Source organism: Aquila chrysaetos, chromosome 24, assembly GCF_900496995.4.
Source record: "Aquila chrysaetos chrysaetos chromosome 24, bAquChr1.4, whole genome shotgun sequence".
Taxonomy (NCBI): domain Eukaryota; kingdom Metazoa; phylum Chordata; class Aves; order Accipitriformes; family Accipitridae; genus Aquila; species Aquila chrysaetos.
The window spans coordinates 3,131,948-3,152,474 of NC_044027.1; the positions used below are offsets into that span (position 1 = coordinate 3,131,948).

General features: G+C 46.2%; 1 protein-coding gene across 3 annotated transcripts in view; it reads right to left on the reverse strand.

Annotated features, from left to right (window-relative positions):
- Window positions 1-8,697: 8,697 nt before the first annotated feature.
- CNTN2 (contactin 2) overlaps window positions 8,698-20,527 on the reverse strand; it is a 31,439-nt gene continuing 19,609 nt past the window's right edge. The window contains exons 7-23 of one of the 3 annotated variants that reach the window (XM_030000557.1): window positions 20,379-20,478; window positions 19,932-20,107; window positions 19,104-19,240; window positions 18,438-18,567; window positions 17,394-17,544; window positions 16,985-17,112; window positions 16,436-16,611; window positions 15,128-15,248; window positions 14,682-14,840; window positions 14,390-14,539; window positions 13,574-13,644; window positions 13,147-13,381; window positions 12,599-12,714; window positions 12,039-12,225; window positions 11,563-11,675; window positions 11,306-11,474; window positions 8,698-10,572 (exon numbers count right to left, since the gene is read on the reverse strand). In XM_030000557.1, the coding sequence (XP_029856417.1) occupies window positions 10,463-10,572; window positions 11,306-11,474; window positions 11,563-11,675; window positions 12,039-12,225; window positions 12,599-12,714; window positions 13,147-13,381; window positions 13,574-13,644; window positions 14,390-14,539; window positions 14,682-14,840; window positions 15,128-15,248; window positions 16,436-16,611; window positions 16,985-17,112; window positions 17,394-17,544; window positions 18,438-18,567; window positions 19,104-19,240; window positions 19,932-20,107; window positions 20,379-20,478 (2,429 nt within the window). In that variant the 3' untranslated portion in view covers window positions 8,698-10,462. Of the gene's footprint in view, window positions 10,573-10,596; window positions 10,883-11,305; window positions 11,475-11,562; window positions 11,676-12,038; window positions 12,226-12,598; window positions 12,715-13,146; window positions 13,382-13,573; window positions 13,645-14,389; window positions 14,540-14,681; window positions 14,841-15,127; window positions 15,249-16,435; window positions 16,612-16,984; window positions 17,113-17,393; window positions 17,545-18,437; window positions 18,568-19,103; window positions 19,241-19,931; window positions 20,108-20,378; window positions 20,479-20,527 lie in introns of those variants that run through there. The other 2 variants (XM_030000556.2, XM_030000554.2) reach the window with 2 other exon arrangements.

The following is a 20,527-nucleotide window of genomic DNA, read 5'->3' on the forward strand; positions in this document are numbered from 1 at the left end:
GGAGCCAGATGCCCAAAGCAGGAAAGATTAATATTTTTTTTTAATGCTTATTTTAAGATGGAGGGCTGTGATGGACAGTGTGGCTCCAGCTATCAGCAAGGATGGGACTGGGCCTCTTAGTGGCATAGCTGCTGTTTGAAATAGTATTTGCCTTGTATGCTTTTTGAGTTTTGCAGCAATCTGGAGTATGTTGGCTGATGTTTACACTAGCAGGTCTGCTGGGTGATGGAGGGGAAGGAGGGGAGAGCACTGAACTGAAGGAAGGAAAGGTCACAAAAAGGGAATAGGGGAGGTCAGAGGTACAGGGAGGTCAGTGAAAGCAGCTGAAGCAAGAACCCTTCAAAACAGCATACTCTCCCCATCCCTACATTTCTTTCTGTCTCTTCCTGTAATATGCATGTCTTCTTAGTCACTGTCCCTGTTCTTCCCAACGTAACTGGCTGTATTGCAGAAAAAAGTGTCTCTTTCTGCTCTGAATTGGTAATATGGTGCCTAAACTTCTTTTTCCCACACTTGGCCAGTTTGTCTGCCTCACTTGGAGGAGAGGATGGCAAGGACTGCATGCAAACCCTGTGTGCTACCAGTTCCCATCTGGAGGGTTTTCTTGTGGTACAGACTTCTGCTGCCTGCTGATGATCCTAAGTATTAGGAAGCAATTAGTATTGTACATACTAAAGCCAGACAGATTGTGTGAGGGAGGAAGTCAATTTGCTAATGGCATTAGCACTTGGAAAGGAGGAGGTAATAACAGAATGGAGAGGCATAGGCAGCTGTTTAAATTGCTGATAGCTACTGAAGCTTATCTAAATTGAATGACTAGATTGCCTTAACTGCTGGAACTTGAATGGCAGCAAAGAGGAAAACAAACCCCATATGCTTCTTCTGCACCGAGATGGGGCTGTCAGACTCTTCCATCCCCTGCATGTTGATCTGTGTTAATTCTTTTACTTGTTCCTGCAGTTGCCTGCAGCAGTTCAGCGATCTGCTGGGATATATTGGAGCAGTGCAGCTCTCGGGCTGTTGTGTTCTTGTTCCCCCCTTTCCCACTTGCTGCTGCTTCCCACGTGCTGCTTTTCCTCTCCCTTTGGCTCCTTTACGCAGTATCTCGCTTACTGCAGGCGTTCCCTAAGCCTCATGCAGGATAAAGAAGATAACTGGAAATGTGGTGATTTTCTTTAATGACCTTTGGTTTCGTAAAACGTCTTTCCTAGTCAGGTATTTCAGAGCATTTTACAAAATAGCAGTGAATCTGGTTCTGTGGAAGCAGTACCTGGACTGGTGAATGCACCAGCAACGCAGTCCCCATCCGTTGTGCTCAGGCTGCTTTGGAGGCTGATTACAGGACGGACATTTGCATACCTCCCATAGAGGTTTTTAGGAGGTAAAGAGTGAAATACTTTGCTTATGGCTAAGAAATGCACATGAATGCAAAACTACTGGCTGGGTAATGCACCTCCTTTCCCAAGGACAGCGTTGGATCTCTTCCACACTGTCCTAGGAACTACTTTGCCAATGAACATTTTGGAAGTCCTTTTGGAATGACCCTTTTGAAAACTAGGGAAATTCAGATTTCACCTCACCCTCCCCTTTCCTTTCGCAGGCTTTCTCCCAGCACAGATACATTGAGTAGCTATTGGTGTTTTGCCTGTGTTCTTCCCTGCACTTTTTCCAGGAAACTGCAGCTTTTTGGCAGTCATTTCTGCCACAGAATACTGCATAAATACGTTCATTTGTTGCCTGTCTCTGGTGATACCAGCATAGACCTATGGAATTCATGTACAAAGCAGCATATTTTGCTAAAGCATGCCGAGTACTGTGGGTTTAGTTCATGCATCATCTTGGGCTGAGGATAGAAAAGCAAATTCACTATTGTAGCGCTAATCCTAAGCAGGTGTGTTTTAGTTAACTCTAAATTAGTGTATGCTGAGTCAGATGTAGACCATAATAAGGGTTTTTTTGTGCTTAGTTCTGAGGATATTTAATTTGATGCCATGATTTAATTTAATCAGAACCTTTAGACCAGAATTACTTAGCAGCATGTAAAATAAATCTGCCCTTTCCTTTGACTGTTTTGAAGTTTCTTCTTCTTTAGCAAAAGTTTTGGCTTTGGCTTTGGTGGGGGTCAATAAATCAATATTATCTGTTGAGTGCCAGTAAGGGACAATTTCTTTTTAGGCAGTAAAATAAGGTTTTAGGAGTTTTCAAGCATTATATGCTGAGTTCTTTTGAAAATCTGGCTTTCATGGTATGTAGTAAACCCCCAAAATCATGAGACAGAAGCAAATAATAGGAGGATATTGTTAAACAAACTAACTGTAGCATAGATTTGCACAAAGCTTTTAAGATCCTGTCCCTCCGTGTCCCTGACAATATAAGCATTGATTTGTTTTGCACCCTGTTCTCCACTGAGGTAAAAAGATCAACTGCTTATTTTTTGAGTAGGAATTTTATGAAAATGATGAGTATGAAGCATCTTCAGAGTGGTAAGAACCATCTTTTACATCTGTTGGCTTTAAAGATTTACTCGCAGAGGTAATTTACTTGTACCTTGATTTGGTCCCAAAAGGAGAGAAGAAAGATCATTTTCAAGCAGTTCCTCTTTCTTGGAGCACTCTTTATCAGTTTCCCAGGAACGAAGCAGGCTCTGCTGATGCTGCAAGCCTAGTCTGACTTCTCTCTGCCCGTCTGCCCCAGGCTTCTGAGTTCATTCCAACCAACATCTGTCTGTCCCTTGCTTTTTCTGTGTCCCTTACATTTAAAAAAGCTGCTCTTGTTTATCTTCCTGAGGCAGAGGGGTCTTTCATTAACCCTGTCACTAATCCCAGGCTTGTTTGTCTAAACTTCTGTGCTCTTTGTGGAAACTGCCTGTTTCTTCCTGATGCTTTTTAATTTCCAAGAAAGGTCTACTTTTATTTGTCGCTTTATGTCTGTTCTGTGAGAGGAGGGCTGGATCGGTGTAAATCCTTTGCTCGCCCTTTTGGTATTTGCAAGTAAAGTGACATTTGTATAGAAAGCAGTTAACAAAACCTCTTCACAAGTGTCCAGGCTGGGGGGTCAGCAAGCAGTGTGCGGTGCTGTGTAGGCAGCAAACATGAGACCCAACAATGTAAGACCTAGAAACAAGAAATTCTTTAAAATGCCTGTGGGGAAGTAGTGAGGAGGATGTTTTCTCAGGTGGGACACAAACCGTTAGCTCTGGGGTGGATTCCTTTGAATTCTTGAAGTGTTTTGCTACCAGTTTTAAGGGATTTGCTTGAACTGTCTTTTTCTGTGACTTTAAACAGAGGAGCAGTAAACCAATTCAGCCACCCTACCCCTGCAGGAAAAACCCCAAACAACTCATACAAATTTGAACCTTAGGTGGAAATGCCTTAGGTTTTACAGAAAGTTATCTATTTCCCCTTGATATTTCTGTGTAGAAAAATACCGCTCTTGGGACCAGGCCTGCCAAAATACTGCAGCAAGGGCTGTCCTCATAGTGGCTATAGCCTTAATGCCTGAAACCTGTGTAGGAGCTTTTGCTGGAAACACACACTCCTAGATAAACTGTTTTTTTTGTTCTTAAATGCAGCTGAGCTCTTGTGAGGTTAGAGTGGTCAGCTGGTCCTGGCTTGCTGGGACTGATGGGCATAAGTGATGCCTCACAGCATCCTTCATCCAGTGTCCGCACAGCACGGCTTGCCAGCGTGCTCTCTCCGCAGGGCTGTGCTTGCGTTTCCAGTAGGACCCACCTGTTTGTCAGTGACAATACATTTGTCTCCTTGATTTATATCATGTGCAGTGGCATTTAATGATGGCTCTTGAGAAAGCAGGAGTGCCCTTGCCGGGGAGGAACCGGGGAGGGATTCATCTCAGTCTTGGCCGCTCCCTGCTGGTTTCTTTAATGATGCTGCCCTCACCTTTACAAAGCCCCTTTGCAGCATAAATCCCTGAGCTAATTATGGCCCTGGTGATGAGCATCCTCGCCTGCAGCTCTGCAGAGCGTGGGGCAGAGGGGCAGGAGCCTGCCTGGGGTCTGAGCACAGCTGAGCCCAGCCTCTTCGGGCCCTTTGTTGGGTCAGCTTTGCCATCGGCACCCAGAGGCCAGGGGCTGGGCAGGGTTATATGGCAACAAACTGCATTTGTCACCTCAAGCTGTGGGTGGCTGTAGCTTCTGGGAAGAGGAGGAGCGGCTGCTTCCCTCCATCCATCTCTCTGTCTATCCCTCTGTCCATCCCTCTGTCCTTAGGGGCTCAGAGTGGGTCTTGGGAGCACATCTTGCTGCAGCCAGTGTCCGAGTCCCCCCTGGGCGTCCCATGGTCAAGCATGGTATTTCTTTTAGGGGGTATATGAAAGTAAATGCATCCAGGATGGGCTGAGGGAAAGAGTTTGGGTGAGACTTCCCATGACCCGGTACTGCGGAGCCCAATTTCTTTTCTTTCTCATGACTGTGTCTGGCTTCAGCTTAACTCCAGTGGAGACCCTCAGGCCTGCACCGCGTACTGTTGCTTTAGCTGATCTCTTGACATCCTTCCCAAAGGTAGAAGGAAGCCAGTAGATTTTTTTTAAGGCCAGAAGGAATGACTGTGATGAATTAATCTGACATAACATAAATGAGGTGATTTCATGCAGTGCTTCCTGCAATGAAGGAAATTATTTTCTATAATGTAAGTGAACCTTTGCAAGCCTGCTAGCTTGTGGCTAATCTAGTGGATATCTTTCCTGGAAGACTTCCAATCTTAGTTTAAAGGCTGTGATTGATGATGAAGCTTTTTGGCAAGCTTTTCCAACAATCAGTTACCCTTTCTGCTAATAAGGTGCATGAAATTTTTGACTTTGAGTTTTCTAGCATTACTTCCTAGCCATTGGAATACCAGCCAGAGAGAGCACATATTAACATCTCTAACCAGACCCTCAACACCTGCAATTCCTTGCTCCATGAACAGTCTCTCCTCTTTTGGTTGGTTATCACTGTCATGGGATAGAATTTCTGTTTACTATATCTTAATTGACTTAACTTTTGTTGAAGGGTCCAGCTCCATGCAGATGGAGTCTCATGGGACTTCTTGTTTGTATTAGTATGCACAGTTGGCAGTCAGGAAAAATACAGTCCTGGGCTGGGGGGACTCCTGAGCAAGCAAGGTACTAATTGCATTTAAAGCTGGACAGAAGTACTCCAGACTCCAGTAGTTGTCTAAAGTCTCTGAAGATCTTTATTTATGAACTGCGTGCTACTGTAGCCAATAAATAACCATAATTACAGTAAGTACAGTATGCTTACAATGTTTCCCATTTGGTTTTCTTAAAAAAATAGCATACAGCAAAGTTACTGAGAAGAAAACTGCCCTGTTTGTGTGTAGTGAATCTGGATTAAAATTTTCACAGCAGAGGATTTCTGTGGATGGGGGATAGCTTTGCAGGTTTAGAGCAGATGGGATTTAGACCCCCCCAGGCATTAGCTAAATGTGATGTCTGTGTTATCCAGCTGACTCATTGGGCAAAGATACTAGTGTCTTCCATTCAGGGCACAACACTTAATCTGCCCTGCTGCAAACATGAGCTGTTACTGATGCAAACTCGTATAGCTGAGTGCTGAATTTAGCCCAGACAACCTAATACCAGAAGTTCAGTCTTCAGTCTGCAAGTTCAGTAGTATCAGGTAGAAGATTATTTTATGTTAAGTATGAATAAATCAGAACTGTAAAGCTCCTCTTATTTGGGAGTCTCAAAACATTTCACCCTTGTTGCATACTCCTTACAGCACCCTTGTCAGGTTGAGTTTTACTACTGACAAGTAAGATGGACCCTGTGAAATTAGATGACTTTCCTTAGCAAGCCATTACAGCGCTGAGAACAAAACCCACGGCACTTAACTCATCCCTGTAAGTTAATCTCTAAAGCAAATGCTCAGAGCAATTAAATTTAGGGGATTCTTAATGAGACAGGAAATTGATTTGCAACTTAATGCAATAGTGTAAAGCCAGTAAATTCTGTTAAGATGTTGAAATCTAAGTTTTCTCTCCCAGCTCTGAACACCTTTCCTTTTAACCCGTGCTGCATTTTAGGAAGCTCTAACTGGCTTTACAGTAGGCTTCTTCCACATCTTTTTCTCCTGTTGGTGGCTCTGGCTAGGCTTTATATGTAGTTTTTTTTATAGCCTGGATAAAGTTTAACTAGGTACAAATGCTGCATTTGCACGTGCAAATCCTTTTCTGTGGATCACCTAACCCCCTGATAAATCAAATGGCAGAACAGACTGCCTAAGACAAGGCAGTCTTTGTCTTAACCTGGCTTGCGCGTACATACAAAAACTGAGCTGTCTTGTCTGGAGCAGGGTTTAGCCTGCAGCTGTCTGGGCCTGAACTTGACCTTTCTCATCTACCAGTGTTGCAAGTGGAAAGTCTTTTCTGTCCCCTTCCCTCCCCAACATGCCCTGTCCTTCACCTGAGGTGTTTCCCTGTGCTTACCTGTAGCGTTTCATAACATGCCGTTATCTTTCCGCCCTGCAGCTTTGGAGTATCAACAAATTCCCGCAAAATTTAAAAAAAAAACGTGGGGGAGAGACTGCCTGTTTACTATGTGCGTTTTTCAGAGTTTCTTTACGCTAATGCTCAGGAAACATTGATGTCAGCTGAGCTGTGGCTGGCCGAGTTAGGTAAGGACTAGGTAGCAGAGACAGCACAGGTGCAAGGACAGGTTTGCCACCAAGGACTCAGACAGTGACTAATCAGCCTTGCTGAAGCGTGTTCTGCTGCGGGTACACAGCTCTTGGTGGCCGAGCTGGGTAGTTTGAGTCAGCTCTGATACCCAACGTGAGCTGCAGTCACGCCTTTGACAGCAGTGTGAATACGCAGATACTTTCAAACTGCAAAGAACTTGCACATACACAATGATATGCTTGTGCCTCACTTTTCAGGAAGGGAAACTGAGGCAGCACGTGGTGAAATAATTGCTTGGAGCCATAGATGGAGTCAGTGTCAGAGCTGGGATTAGAGCAAGTGGTTGGAAGGCCGTTGTGGTTATCACTAGGTCATACCTCTCTGCTGCTATGTGTAATCCTTAAAATGTTGCAAAAGCTCAGCAGTGTTTTGGTTTAAAATGCATACTGATGAAACTGTATGTACTGATGATTTACCCTCTTAAAAAAGAGGCGTAGCTTGAATTCAGATTGAAGACATCTAACTTTCAAGGGGATCTACTTGTCATTTGAAGGCTTTCGAAAATACTATCCCATCAGTTTTACAAATGAGAATATATTCAGCCCATTTGCAATGCAGAGCAGTGCAAACTGGAACATTTGAAATCCAACTCATGTAGTTTTTCACTTCTTACATAAAATGTGTCTGTGATCTAGTTTAACAAAGAAATGTATGGAAAATGTATTAACCTTCCCAGGGAAATGTTGCAGGTGGCTGCTATTTAAAAACCAGTGTCATTGCAGCATTTAGATACTGTTTTCACCATGCTATAAAGCATCTTGCTTTCCAACACTGTAAAGTTCAATAAAACAGACAGAGCCACCAGTGCTGCCAGACACATTTGGAAGCATCTGTTGAGACCAAGTTTCTGCAAGAGACATTGCATAGCCTTTGTGGTCAGACCTAGACTGATGCTGAACCTCAGCCCTTGAATTTCACAGGAGTACCTTGCTTTGCTTTGCTCGCTTGTGAGAGTTCATCCAACATGTGGTCCATCAAAGCATGTTCTTCAGCCCTGGAGGTGTCTAGTGTGCACCTCTTGAAGGGAATTAGCCGTGTCCATGGGCATGCAGGCATAGCAGCCCATTGGGAGAGGAGACATTTTGGCTGCCCTGGGTGGGACTGGTGATGCATGGTGGGGTGAAAACAGCTGGCCTCATGCAGAGTCTGTGCCTGAAACCCGTACAAACCTCATGACTGCGGGTAGGCTGTGCACCGAAGCAGCTCCCTCCTGCTCAGCGATTCCTCCCGAGGAGTACAGCAGACTTCTTCAGTATGAGGGATTTCTGTTCTGGTCCCACCCTGCAGAGTTTTGGCTACTCGACAGGATCGGATGTGGGGTGCCTTCAGCATCTGCATCTCCATTCGGTGAACGCTCTTTGGGCACGTCATTTAACCTTGTTGCTTTTGTTTGCTCCTCTCCTGAATCGGGCCTATGCTTCTGCAGGGCTGCATTGGGCATCATCCAGCAGTGCTCTGAAGCTCCATAGGTCCAGTTAGTTTATGCCTCCTAAATATTGTCATTATGGCTACTGCTAGTTCTGCATATCGATCAGGTAGCTGTTGCCCAAGGCCTAATTTCCTTTGCTTTTGAGCTAACACTGAATTCCTAATTTTCCTTTCACCCCATCTTTTGTGGGAGAAAGGTTGAAGGCCCAGCAAGATGGAGGTGATAACAAAAATGCTGAATTAACAACATAAAATATTTTGCCAAATAAAGCTTCCAAACATCAATAAAAATATTTTAAAATCTTCAAGAACATAAATCATACAAAAATATAATTTATATTTAGCTGTTGTCCTTCTGAAGGAAGTGTTTCAGCCTGCTGGAGGGACCAAGGGGGTAATTCATGGAGGGCTGCAGAGGGACCTGGAGGAAGCTCAGGACAGGCTCCGGGGGTGATGGTTCTCTGCCTTTGCTGCCTGCCTCAGTCTGCTATCTGTCAGTGGGAGCTGTTGTCTTCTTTTTTCCACTTTATCCCAGGTGTTATTTGTAATGGAAACAGTGAGGTACCCTTTCTTTTTGCTGCAGCTGTGCTCTAAATGTTTAGACTCTTTCATTAAGTTTATTTTTCTTTGCCTGATTCTTAAAAACATTTCTCTTGTTTGCTAAACATATAGGAGCCCTTCTTCCTCAGCCTGGAGCCTTGCTGTTTGCATCGCACGGTGTGAATCTACTGGTGCCTTTACCTTCTTGCTTCCAGAGTAGGCCAGATGCTAAAAAGTTTGCGATGGGATGCTATGGATATATACAATAGGCATAACTTCAGGAGGCCAGGGATTTATGCATGTAATCTCTCAAATGCTCACTAAGGCCTAGGACACGGTAGTTTTAAAACGATTAGCAAGGGCAAGGAATTGGCATCTAGTGTAGAAACTGGATGTCAGTCCCTTGCCATCGCACAGTCCTGCAAGTGTAGCCCTTTGTCAGGTAATTCTGGAACTAAGATTGCTCAGGTCAGCAGTATTGTCTGCTGGGAAGGAGGAAGGTACAGGCAGGTAAAGGTCCCTAAAAGCGCGCTTGGGATCTAACCAGCAAGCAATGTAAATCAGCTTCTCGTTAACTTTGGTCAATTGCTTTACTGGGAGACAGATTTTAATATGCAACATCTATTCCCAACCATTTTAGTTAATGGTACACCTCAACATCCCTGTACTTCTTTGGGGTATCAGCCCTCCCATTTACATTAGCTGTATGAGCCTTGGTCCTGAAAACCAGACTGACTTATTGGTTGGATCTCAATCTTGCAGTCCTGAGTTGAGACTGGTATGTTGGCTGGACAGAACCATTTGTGTAGGGTGATGAATCTGAGTCCAGATTTTCCTTGTTGCCCCGGTGATGGCTTCTTTGAGCCTCCAGTTCTTGGTTAAATTATGTAATATTCCTTTTTCTTCCCCCTTTAAGACCCTCTCTCTTTTGAAATTGGATACGTTGACATCTCCGTTATTAGGCAGAACTGCCTCTCCAAGTTAGTGGATACTAGAAAAGTATCTCCTTTCGCTTACCCCTTCTCCTCCCCATACAAAAGGAAAGAGCAAACAGTACAACAAAAACACCCCAAAAGCACGTGGGATATGGATAACATTGAACATTGCACCTCACAGCATAACAGTTGATACAAACAATAGGCTGGGGTTGCAAGTTAACACCAGTGTTGTAAAAAAGCTTTTCACAATCTAAACTCTGTTATCACCCATCTTCAGGATGGGGCAGAGATCAATCTCTCTTGTGGCTTTATCTCCTTGGGCTGGTTGCTGCAGAATTTGGCTCGTATTGGAGGGGGGCAGGGGGCGTGGAAATCCTGTCCCACAATTCATTAGAGATGGCTGTGACTGGGATTGGTATGGAACATGCTGATCACTGTGAAATCCTCAGTCCCCGTCCTCCCCTTACCCCCCCAAAATTCACTGTACATATTTTAAAAAGTCAAATTTAGCAGTCTGGTTATTTTAGTACATGGCTTCATAAGGCAGAAAACCTACTGGATACAGTGTGTGGGGCAGTTGGCTGTCAGAACATGTAGAATTCTTCTTTGTTTTACTCGTTTCTTTAAAAAATTTTTAATTGGTTAAAGACCCATGTCTTGTATGAAAGCTTATATTCTTCCAAAACAACAAAAAAAAGAAGCTGTTTCTTTCTTCCTCCCTTAAAACAATGTTGTCAAATCCTTTCTCTGTAGTGCTGCTGTGGTACAAACTTGAAGTTGCAGCAGCCAAGTATTAAGTAGTTCCCCACTGGCTTGGGAGGACGCGTGTCTGGGAGTCCTCTGCTGCGCTGGCCATCGTCAGAGCTCCAGGTAGCTGATCAGGGCCACCATTACTAGAGAGTTAGTTGTAATAATGACAGCATGTGGCACTGGCCTCATCACAGAGTCTTCCACCATCATACTTGTCCCTGAAAGAAAGGGAACGGGGAAGGAGCAACTGTCTAGTTGCATGGACACAACTGGATGTCTTGAGGAAACAGTTGGGAGGGTTGGTAAAATGTTAGTTCTGGGGTTCTGTGTGCTCATATTGTGATTGTCACTGATGAACCTCCCAGGAACACTTGTATTTGAAACAAGAATTTGGAGGTGGGCCCCGAGTACTTACCCCCTGAATCAAGGGAACCTGCTGGAGTTGGGGTCGGGGCCCCACAAGCAGAGTCAGGATTTCACTCTTAGTGAATGTAAGTTGGGCTTGCGTGGGGGCCTCGAGGGCTTTAGCTGCAAATAATAGAGCTGGGTTCAGACTAGACTGAAAGTTGCTCAGAATCTGGGGAGAGGTTGGCTGATGGGGGGCTGGAGAGGAATGCTTCACTTCGTTTAAGTGAACAGCACAAGGGAGCCAAAGACCAATTCCACAGTCTCAGCCTAAAACACTGGGGTAGGACATTCCCCCGTGTTCCTGGAAGGGAGAGTGGGATTTTAAAACATAATAGCATTTATTGTTGTTATGCTGTGCTATAGCCCGGTAGTGGAGGAGGTGTGACTAAGTCATTACTTATCAAAGAACAGTGGTAGCGAATGACAAGCAAGTAATGCTGCAGATTAACTCCTCTCTCTGAGCTCCTTCTCCAGTGCTCTGTGAAGCACCCTGTAAATGAGTGTTTGTGCATGGAGTGTGTATAGTCACAGGAGTATACGTACCACTATTTCGGAGGATGTGAACTTCTGCTGGGATTCCATCTCCCCCAGGGCCTGTCACTCTGATCTGTACAAAGGCATGAGTGAAGTCTTCAGGGACAGGGATGTCAATCCGGCTCTTGCTGGCCAGGTATAGTGTGGGAGCAGAGTGGGAATCCTGCCTGTAGAGCATCTGTTGGAAAAGGCAAGTTTGAGTTTACGTTCACTGTGATTTTCTTAGGGTCACCTGTAAGAGAAGGCCAGCTACATGCTGCCTGTACCTTGTACCCTGTAACTGCAGACTCATCTGCCTTTGCCACCACTGGGTCCCACTTGATGCTGACTGTAGACCCAGAAAAAGTCCAGGAGATGTTGCCAGGTGGCCTCTTTGGTGCTAAGAGATACAAAACAAGACAGAGATTCAGTAAGTCATGGACCGATGAGAAGGTTGTTCTGGTTACAACTGTTTCCTGAGACTCTACAACTAGTCGACAGTGATGGCACCACTATTCTTAGTTTAAAGGGAAGTATCCCAGCAAACATTACTCTGAGCAGAGATCTTCTCAGATAAGTGATACACAGACCACAAGGCTGATCTGAGGAAATTCAGGGAACTGTTTTATGGACTACTTAAAATGGCATTAGAGCACCAAGATAAAAAAGCTAATCAGTTAGCTGATCGTTGGGAGTCCTCAGGAGGAAGCAGCAGCCCCAGGGAGTACAATGTTCAAAGCAGAGGTGGTCAGGGCTCACTCACGCGGTTTTGTTGTCGTGACATTGGTAGAGGGACTGGGAGGGCCAGTTCCAGCCCGATTGTAAGCTCTGACTGACACGTGGTATTTCGTGTTGGGGTTTAGGCCTGTTACATGAGCCGATGTGACCAGCCCCGCTGTTCTCACTCTGTCAGCTGCCTCCTCTTTATCACCATCCTTCCAGTACCGGATCTGAATAGAAAAGGATATGATGGGTTTAGTAAGAATAGAGGCATCTGCAAATACTAGACTCAGTCCATCCACAGCTGGTGCTGGAGACCCTTTGGTATTCCTTTCTGTGTATTTTGCTTAGTATGTGCCCGGGAATAAGGTTACAGCCTGTGTGGAAAGGCAAGCAGAAAAAAAAAGGGTGTTTCTCTCTTACTCATCTCTCTTCTGAGCAGTAGTACTGGCCCCATTAGAGCCTCGTGCTGTCCATTAATTATCCTCCATCTTTGGAAACAAAATGCTGTTTCCTTTCACCTCACTTAGTCTGGGGGAATCTTCTTTGGTGGGCTCTCCGATCTTAATTTCAGTGTCTCTCATTCCCATGGCAGGCTCATACCTCATAGCCCAAAAGCACTCCAGTCATGTCTCCCTGCTCAACGGGCTCCCAGGACACATCCATTTCTGAGGACAGAACAGCCTTGGCCATAACTCTGAAAGGAGCCAATTTCGGTTCTGAAAAACACAACAAAAGGGAATAAAATCCTTTTCCTAGCATAATCACCATACTGAAACGAAGGGCTCTCCTGCAGCACCATTACCGTGCAGCCAGACAGCTGGTATTATGTGTACGGAGCAAAACAAGGGGAAGGGATTTAGGGACTTAGTAGGACAAGCAGGGGCACAGCTGTGTGCTGTGAGGATCTGTGTCTGCTCTAAAGCTCGGGGTGTACAGTCATGGCTGGGCTTAGGGAAATATCTATCTGTGTATTTGAAGTAGAAGATAAATGTTATGCTGAAATCACTGTCAGCTGTTCTTTGAGTAGAAGAAACCTCTCCTATCATTATGCTCCCAGACTGACACAGCTCTGCAAGGAGCTGATTGAGGACACGTTGGTTGGTTGGACAAAACATCTTGAATTCGGAGTCTCTGCAGTCCCTCTTTACCTTCTTCTGCAGAGTACACGATGGCAGTGAGGCTCTCTGGTCCCTCTCCTTTCCTGTTGTATGCTTTGATCTTCACTTCGAAGGGGGTGTAGGGACTGATGCTCTCATTGCGGTAGACGTAGTGCAGTGATTCTGCATGTGGCACCCTTGCTGTCAACCATCCCTGGGTGCCTTTCTTGCGAAATGACAAGATGTAGCCAAAGCCATCTCCGTTCTGATAGTCCCGCAGTGTCGGCTGTGAGGGGGGTGGAAAGAGAGAAGAGCCTTGGTCCGTTCAAATGAGCAAGACTTTGGACTAAGCACAGTGTTTGGCTCAACCACATATCAAAATTGTAATTGCAGCACTGATTTCCGAAAAGAAATGGCCTGTGCTCCTCCCCTTGGCCCTCTCCCAGCATCCACGGCTGGTGCCGTGCTGCTGACTTACTGTCCAGTTGATGATCAGCTCGTTGGGAGCCCCTCCGCCTCCGCTGAGCCCAGATGGTGCCACAGTAGGTGCTGTCGGGTCCCCAAACAAAAGCAGACAGCACAGGTTGGGTTAAGGAAACAATAGTGATGAAAATGAGCACAGACACCGCGCAGTCTGGGAGTAGCCAGGCTTTGACAGCTTGTATGAAAGTGCTTGTCGCTATATTTTCAGCTGTGTTTCAGATGTTTGTGAAAATCGGGTCTAGAATGCTGGCTAGTACCTGACGAGCTTATTTGGAGGCAGCATGTCTCCGAGGGGACAAGAATCAAGCTCAAAAGCAGGGATATGGAGGAGAGGTTTTAGTAGAAAGGAGTTAATATGCATTTGGTATGTTGAGAGCAGTTCTCCTGCTCTTATTACATCCCTTCTGCTTGCACGTTCAAGCAGCAGAAGATAGAATGAACATTCACAGCCATTTGCTGGGAAATTTACCTTGTCTTTGCAGAGTTGTGCTCTCTGATATAATAGGTCTCTTTCCCCTTTCTAAGCCTTACTGCCCAGAAGGTACAGGATTTGAAGCTAGAATTTATAATGGTTTAATATACTGTATCTAATGCTGGTGAAGTTAGCTGCCAGCTCTAGTACTGCTTTGTCTTTGACGTGTAAATGGGCAAAAAGGCAGAAGATTTTGTGATGGCATCACCTCTAGGAGCACTCAAGGAGATGACTAATTGTTTGGGACCAAGGCATGCTGCAATCCAGCCTTCCCCCTCCAGCATGTAGGAGCAGGTACCTGTGATTCCCCTTTCTACCTCTGAGTGTATCTGCACATACCTGCTTCTTTGGTACGGATTTTGCTGGAGGGTAAACTTGGCTCTCCAACTCCAAGAATGTTACTTGCCAAGACCCGAAACTCATAATCCATCCAAGGAATGAGGTTCACCACCTGGGCTGTCTCTGCGTTGCCTTCAATATTTACAGGATCTATATAATCCAATAACATGAGAGGAGAACAAATAGAGCGAGTGGCAGCCAGTGTACGAGCACAGAGCAAGAACTTGTCAGTGAGCTGGTGCCCTGCAGCCAGCACGGGCCATGCCACCGCCACTGCCATCAAGACACTTACTGGTACGCATTTGCTTCCATTTGCTGGAGAGGAGGGTCCGCGCCTCGATGATATACCTGGCAATAGGGCTGTGGTTATCAAAGCCACGGCTCCAGCTCAGCTGGACGGTGGTGTCACTGATGTCTCTCACCACCACGCCCCCAGGGGGGCCTGGAGGTCCTGGGATGATGAGAGACAGACGGACATGTTACTAAGATGAAAGATTTGGAGGCTTACTGCTCTTGATATTGTGCAAGTCATAAATTAAAATCAGGCCTTTCTTTTCTGGAAGCTAGGAAGCCTCACCTCCAATTTTGGCCTCTAGAAAAGCTCATAAGCCTATCCCATCCAGTTCAAATATTAGATGGTGAGGTGGTCGCAAGGGAAGAGCAAGCTGATCCCTTGCAAGGATTATGCTGTTACTTTGGGCTTGTAAGGAGCAGGGGACCTTACAACAGAGAAATTACCTCTGACAGTCAGCGTGGCTGACTCTGAAGCACTGTCCACAACTGTCTGGGCTGTACATGTGTACCGCCCCGAGTGCTTTAGCTGGGTGTTGAAGATGCTGAGGTCCCCAATAGCTTCCTTCTGTGTGGGGAAGAGAAAAGACAGTGGGGAGAGCATTAGAACATGCCTGATCACAGTCCAGCATTCAACATTGTATTGGGTTTGCGTGGCAAGGTTTTGGTAGCGGGAAGGCTACAGGGGTGGCTTCTGTGAGAAGCTGCTAGAAGCTTCCCCCATGTCCAAGAGAACCAGTGCCATTCGGCTCCAAGACAGACCTGCTGCTGGCCAAGGCTGAGCCCATCAGTGACGGTGGTAGTGCCTCTGCAATAATGTATGTAAGAAGGGGAAAAAAAAACCTGCGCAGCTGCAGCCGGAGAGAGGAGTGAGAACACGTAAGAGAAACAACCCTGCAAACGCCAAGGTCAGTACAGAAGGAGGGGAGGAGGTGCTCCAGGCACCGGAGCGGAGATTCCCCTGCAGCCCGTGGTGAAGACCACGGTGAGGCAGGCTGTCCCCCTGCAGCCCATGGAGGCCCACAGTGGAGCAGATCTCCACCTGCAGCCCGGGGAGGACCCCACGCCAGAGCGGGTCGATGCCCAAAGGAGGCTGTGACTGACCCCGTGGGAAGCCCGTGCTGGAGCAGGCTCCTGGTAGGACCTGTGGACCCATGGAGAGAGCAGCCCACGCTGGAGCAGTTCGTGAAGAACTGCAGCCCGTGGGAAGGACTCACTTTGGAGAAGTTTGTGGAGAACTGTCTCCCGTGGGAGGAACCCCACGCTGGAGCAGGGGAAGAGTGAGGAGTCCTCTCTCTGAGGAGGAAGGAGTGGCAGAGAAGATGTGTGATGAACTGACCCCAACCCCCATTCTCTGTCAGCCTGTGCTGCTCAGGGGGAGGAGGTAGAGAACTTGGGTGTAAAGTTGAGTCCAGGAAGAAGGGAGGGGTGGAGGAAAGGTGTTTTTAAGATTTGGTTTTATTTTTCATTGCCCTACTCTGATTTGATCATTAATAAATTAAACTAATTTCCCCAAGTCCAGTCTGTTTTGCCAGTGATGGTAACTGGTGAGTGATCTCTCCCTGTCCTTATCTCGACCCATGAGCCTTTTGTTATATTTTCTCTCCCCTGTCCAGCTGAGGAGGGGGAGTGACAGAGCAGCTTTGGTGGGCATCTGGCATCTAGCCAGGTAAACCCACCACAAACATGCAAACAAAGAGGCTGGTATTAGTTTTCTGTCCTTTTTGATGGTACATAATTGCCCTTTCTACTCACCACACTGGCTCGCCGGTAGTGCCCCTCAGACTTGTCAAAGTCAATGGGGAAATCATCTAGTGACCAGGTGAAGGTTAGGTCCATAGTTGGATCGTGGGATGCGTGACATTGTAGAGTAAGGTTTTCACCTACATTGATATCAGCACTAGATGGTGCCAATGTGATTTTGGTGGCATCTGCAGAGAAAGAGCAGGGAGGGCTGTTAGCTGCAAATGTCCATGTACCCGATATATATGAATGCTGCAGAGCATCCAAACCAACTAACACTTTCCAACTTGTCATCCTTCTCTAACAGCTGTAGTTTTACAGGAAGAAGATGAGGTATTGCAGTGGTTAGAAAATGGAAATGCTTTTCTCAAGGACCAGTTGTTGGTAGGTATGATTTGGTGGGTCAGGCAGAAGGTTTGCTGCTCCACAGGCTGAAATGTGTTTGATTCCCTGAATATTGCATTGACTTTGGGGAGTATAAGGAGAGGAGAAATATCACATCATGGCATTCTTAGTTTTTTCTTGCTCGATTGACCCCCAAATCAAGGCAAACATCTCTACCTCGAACAGAGAGGATTCCGGTACTGTTGGCTTTGCCCATGAAATTCTCAGCAAAGCAGGTATACTTTCCCTCATCAGATTTGCTGATATTCTGGAGGATCAAGGTGCCATCTGTGGTAATAGTCACCCTGGAAAGGAAGAAGAACCATACAAGAGGAAGGTTAAAATGTCTGTTCACTCTGTACACCTGACAATTTCCAGCACTTGCTGATTTTAGAGAAATTGGTGATAAAGGCAGGACTGCAAAATATTATGTAGGTGTTTTCTATAGAAGAAACTAGAGGAATAACGAAGTGCTTATGTTCAGGGATGTAGCAGCACCCTTGGGTCATCAAGTCCAATCTCCTGGCAAGAAAAAAATGTGATTTTAGCTATGGTTTCTAGGTAGAAGCTGACTCTGTGCTGCTACCTGCTACTGTTGATCAGAAGTTCAGTCCCTTTGGTCCAGAGCACAGTGGCTTTTGGTGCTGCTCTTGGTTGGCATGGAATGATGACCTTCCCACTTCGGGCTGCAGGTATCAGTCGCTTCACTGGGTTTAGTCTAAAATCTGGTGCTAAGGCTACAGGGGAAAAAAAGAGGATTAAGGAATGATTAGAAAACCCTGCTATGTGAGCATTTTAACTGCCATGTAACTAGGTATTGATTTGTTGTTAGATGACTCGGTAACAGAAGCATGGCAATATCTGGTGAGCAAGATGGAGTGATTCCTCTGCTGCTGGGTGGTGTCTAACGCCTGCCAAGGCAGGTGTTACGTGACACACGTGTCATACGTAGCAATGGGATATGACCCTAACAAGTGCAAGGTCTTTGAGAGACACAAGAACAGCTGCTTTTGAAAATGTAGAGGATATTCTTTTCAATATCCTGACCAAAGTCACCAATGCAGGCATCCAGCTTGCCTAAAAATCTTCCTGGAATTGCAGAGATGGAATTGGATTTTATCTGTTGCCCTCATGCATTGCAGTGTGTTAATGTTGAATAGTTGAATAGTTGCTTAGGGCCTTTAATTTATCTCTGGCATCTACTGACCACAAGGAGATAAGCTTTTAGACTAATGTGGAACAAGTTTGGCATCAGTCCAATTCCAGTCACCATCCATCAAAGCAGGCTGAATGGATACTGAACTCTTTTCTTTGACCTCTGTCCTCCAAAAAAGAGGAAGGCTCTTTAGTGGAAGAGAGCTTGTAGTGTTGCTGCTGTCTCTCCTGTACACTTTCTGTAGCTAAACAGATGTCCTTGTTCTCTTTCAGCATTACTGAATTTACACAAGGTTTAAATTTTAAAGGGTTGTAGAGTGTCTTGTTGAACCAGCAACTATATTTCAATGGTGAGTGAAGCAGTTTTTGTCTGCTCTTATCTTACTCTGAGATCGCAAGCACAGGATGTTAGGAAGAGATCTAAAATGCTTCAGTGTCCCATTGAAACCCAGAGCACTGGGAAATGAGAAATTACCTTGCACTGTTAATTCAGCACTTGCATATACTGTGCCATGCTTGTTCTCAGCCACACACTGATACATGCCAGAGTCCTCCAGGACTAGCTTGGAAAATCTCAGCTCTCCACCGCTCACTTCGATGCGGTTCTGTGCAAACAAGAGGATGAACCCATTAGATGAGAAAAACAAAAATGGAACTCAAGCCTCGTGTGTTCAGGGTTGAGTTTCATTACAGACTCTTATGCCAGTTTGAAGCCAGCCTGGTTTTCCATGGGAGAAAACGCAGGACGTTTTTTTCCATCTGTCCAGTCACTACCCCACATCACTGTGCTCTGTTTGCTGAGACTTCTGAGTGCCTGAGCCGCAACGTGCAGGTCATACAGAGACAGGTACAAGGTGCTATTTATCCGCCTTGATAACTGGCTATGAGTTCCTGTAGTTGCATGAAGCAATGGCTGGGATGGCAGTGACGGGAGAAGGAACTTGCTGTTGATAAGGACTGTGGCATTGCTTTGCAGCCTCATGGGGGCACATGGAATAGGGATGCGGGGTGATAAAACGGGGTTGAGATGCATTTGCAGCGAGGCAGTAGAGGGTCTAAGTCTGGAGTAGCAGGTTCAGTACTGCAAATTCTGGTGTGCACTGGCTGAGCTGCTCTCGCTGTCAGACCTGCGCGGTGGTACCTGGGAGGTCAGCGGCTGCCCGTCCCGAAGCCATCGGACTGCGGGCCTGGGTTTGCCAGCAGCCGCGCAGCTCCAGCGCAGGTCGGATCCAATGTCGGCTTCCGTGTCTGTGATCACCTTCAGCCACTCCGGCTGAGCTGCAAAGGAGCAAGAGAGGTGGCAGAGCCAAGAAGATCAGATGAGAGGTTTGTTGTGCCAGGCAGGCAGAAGGATGCTCATTGTGTCATCTCTGCTGGCAGATTTATTTATCACAGCGTGTTTCACCATAGTAACAGCCTTCGCCTTTTGTGCAGCGATGCAAGGCTGAGTCCTCTATGGGTCTGGCTGCAGCTGTGCATGTGGACTGCACAAAATTACGGCAGAATCCAGATCTGAGGAAGAACATTATGGTTTCTCTTCTTAAGACTAAATGCAGTCATTCCTGAACTTCAGGAAAGACTGGATTCAGACTAAGTTAAGTTTTGTAACTTGACTAGATCTGATTAATAGCTCCAAACTTTATCCCTTGTGGAAGTACCCCAGGCTTGGAGAATATCTTGGTTGAGAGCCAAGTTTGATTTTTACCGCTATGCTTCCTTCCCTGGTTACCTCATTTTTGCTAGAATTTTTTTAGAGCAAGTTAGGAGCTGTCTACTTGCCATAGCCTAAATGTATCCACTGAGGAAAGGTATCAGTGATCACTGCAGGTCTTTGTTAGGGCTTTGCAATAGATTTAATTAGGGCTGATGTGAGGCAGGATCAGAGGTGGTGGTTTTAGTCCCAAAGGCTCAGTCCATTGCCTGGGGCATCTTGCTCTGCTCTGGAAAGGCATCTGATTAAATGTGTTACCTTGAATGATGATGCGGCCCTGGTAGGTGTCTCTCCCTTTGATGTTTTCAGCCTCACACTCATAAGTGCCTTCATCCTCAAAGCCAACATCCTGGATCTGCAAGAGGGGCTCGCTGCCGATCCACTTGGAGGACTGCGAGCCGTCCAGCTTCCTCCACTTTATTCGAGGAACGGGGCTATGTAAAAGTAAATCTGGTGAAGGCCAGCTCTTGCGTACCCCGTGCTGCATTACAGCGTAGTGTAACTCAATCCCCACTTAGCCACCCAGGTCCCATCCCAGCTGGGCCTTGGCCAGCAGGACAGATGGCTTTAGCCAGTTCCTCCCTCTTCCTATTACCCCTCCATCTCTGGTCTACAGTAGACCCGTTGAAGAGTGGGTTGTGAAAATTGCAGGTTCTGCGATACCCTCCCCATCCTGAGCCTGAGCGATACAGATACTGCACTCACTTTCCAAAGGCAAAACACTCCAAAGTCACCATCTGCCCAGCCAGAGCGTAGGTGTCTGCAGGAAACCTGGCTTTTATGCTGGGTGCATACTGCCTGGCATCTGTTAAAAGGAAAGCACTGTTGAGGAGTTCTGGATGACTTTAAAATGG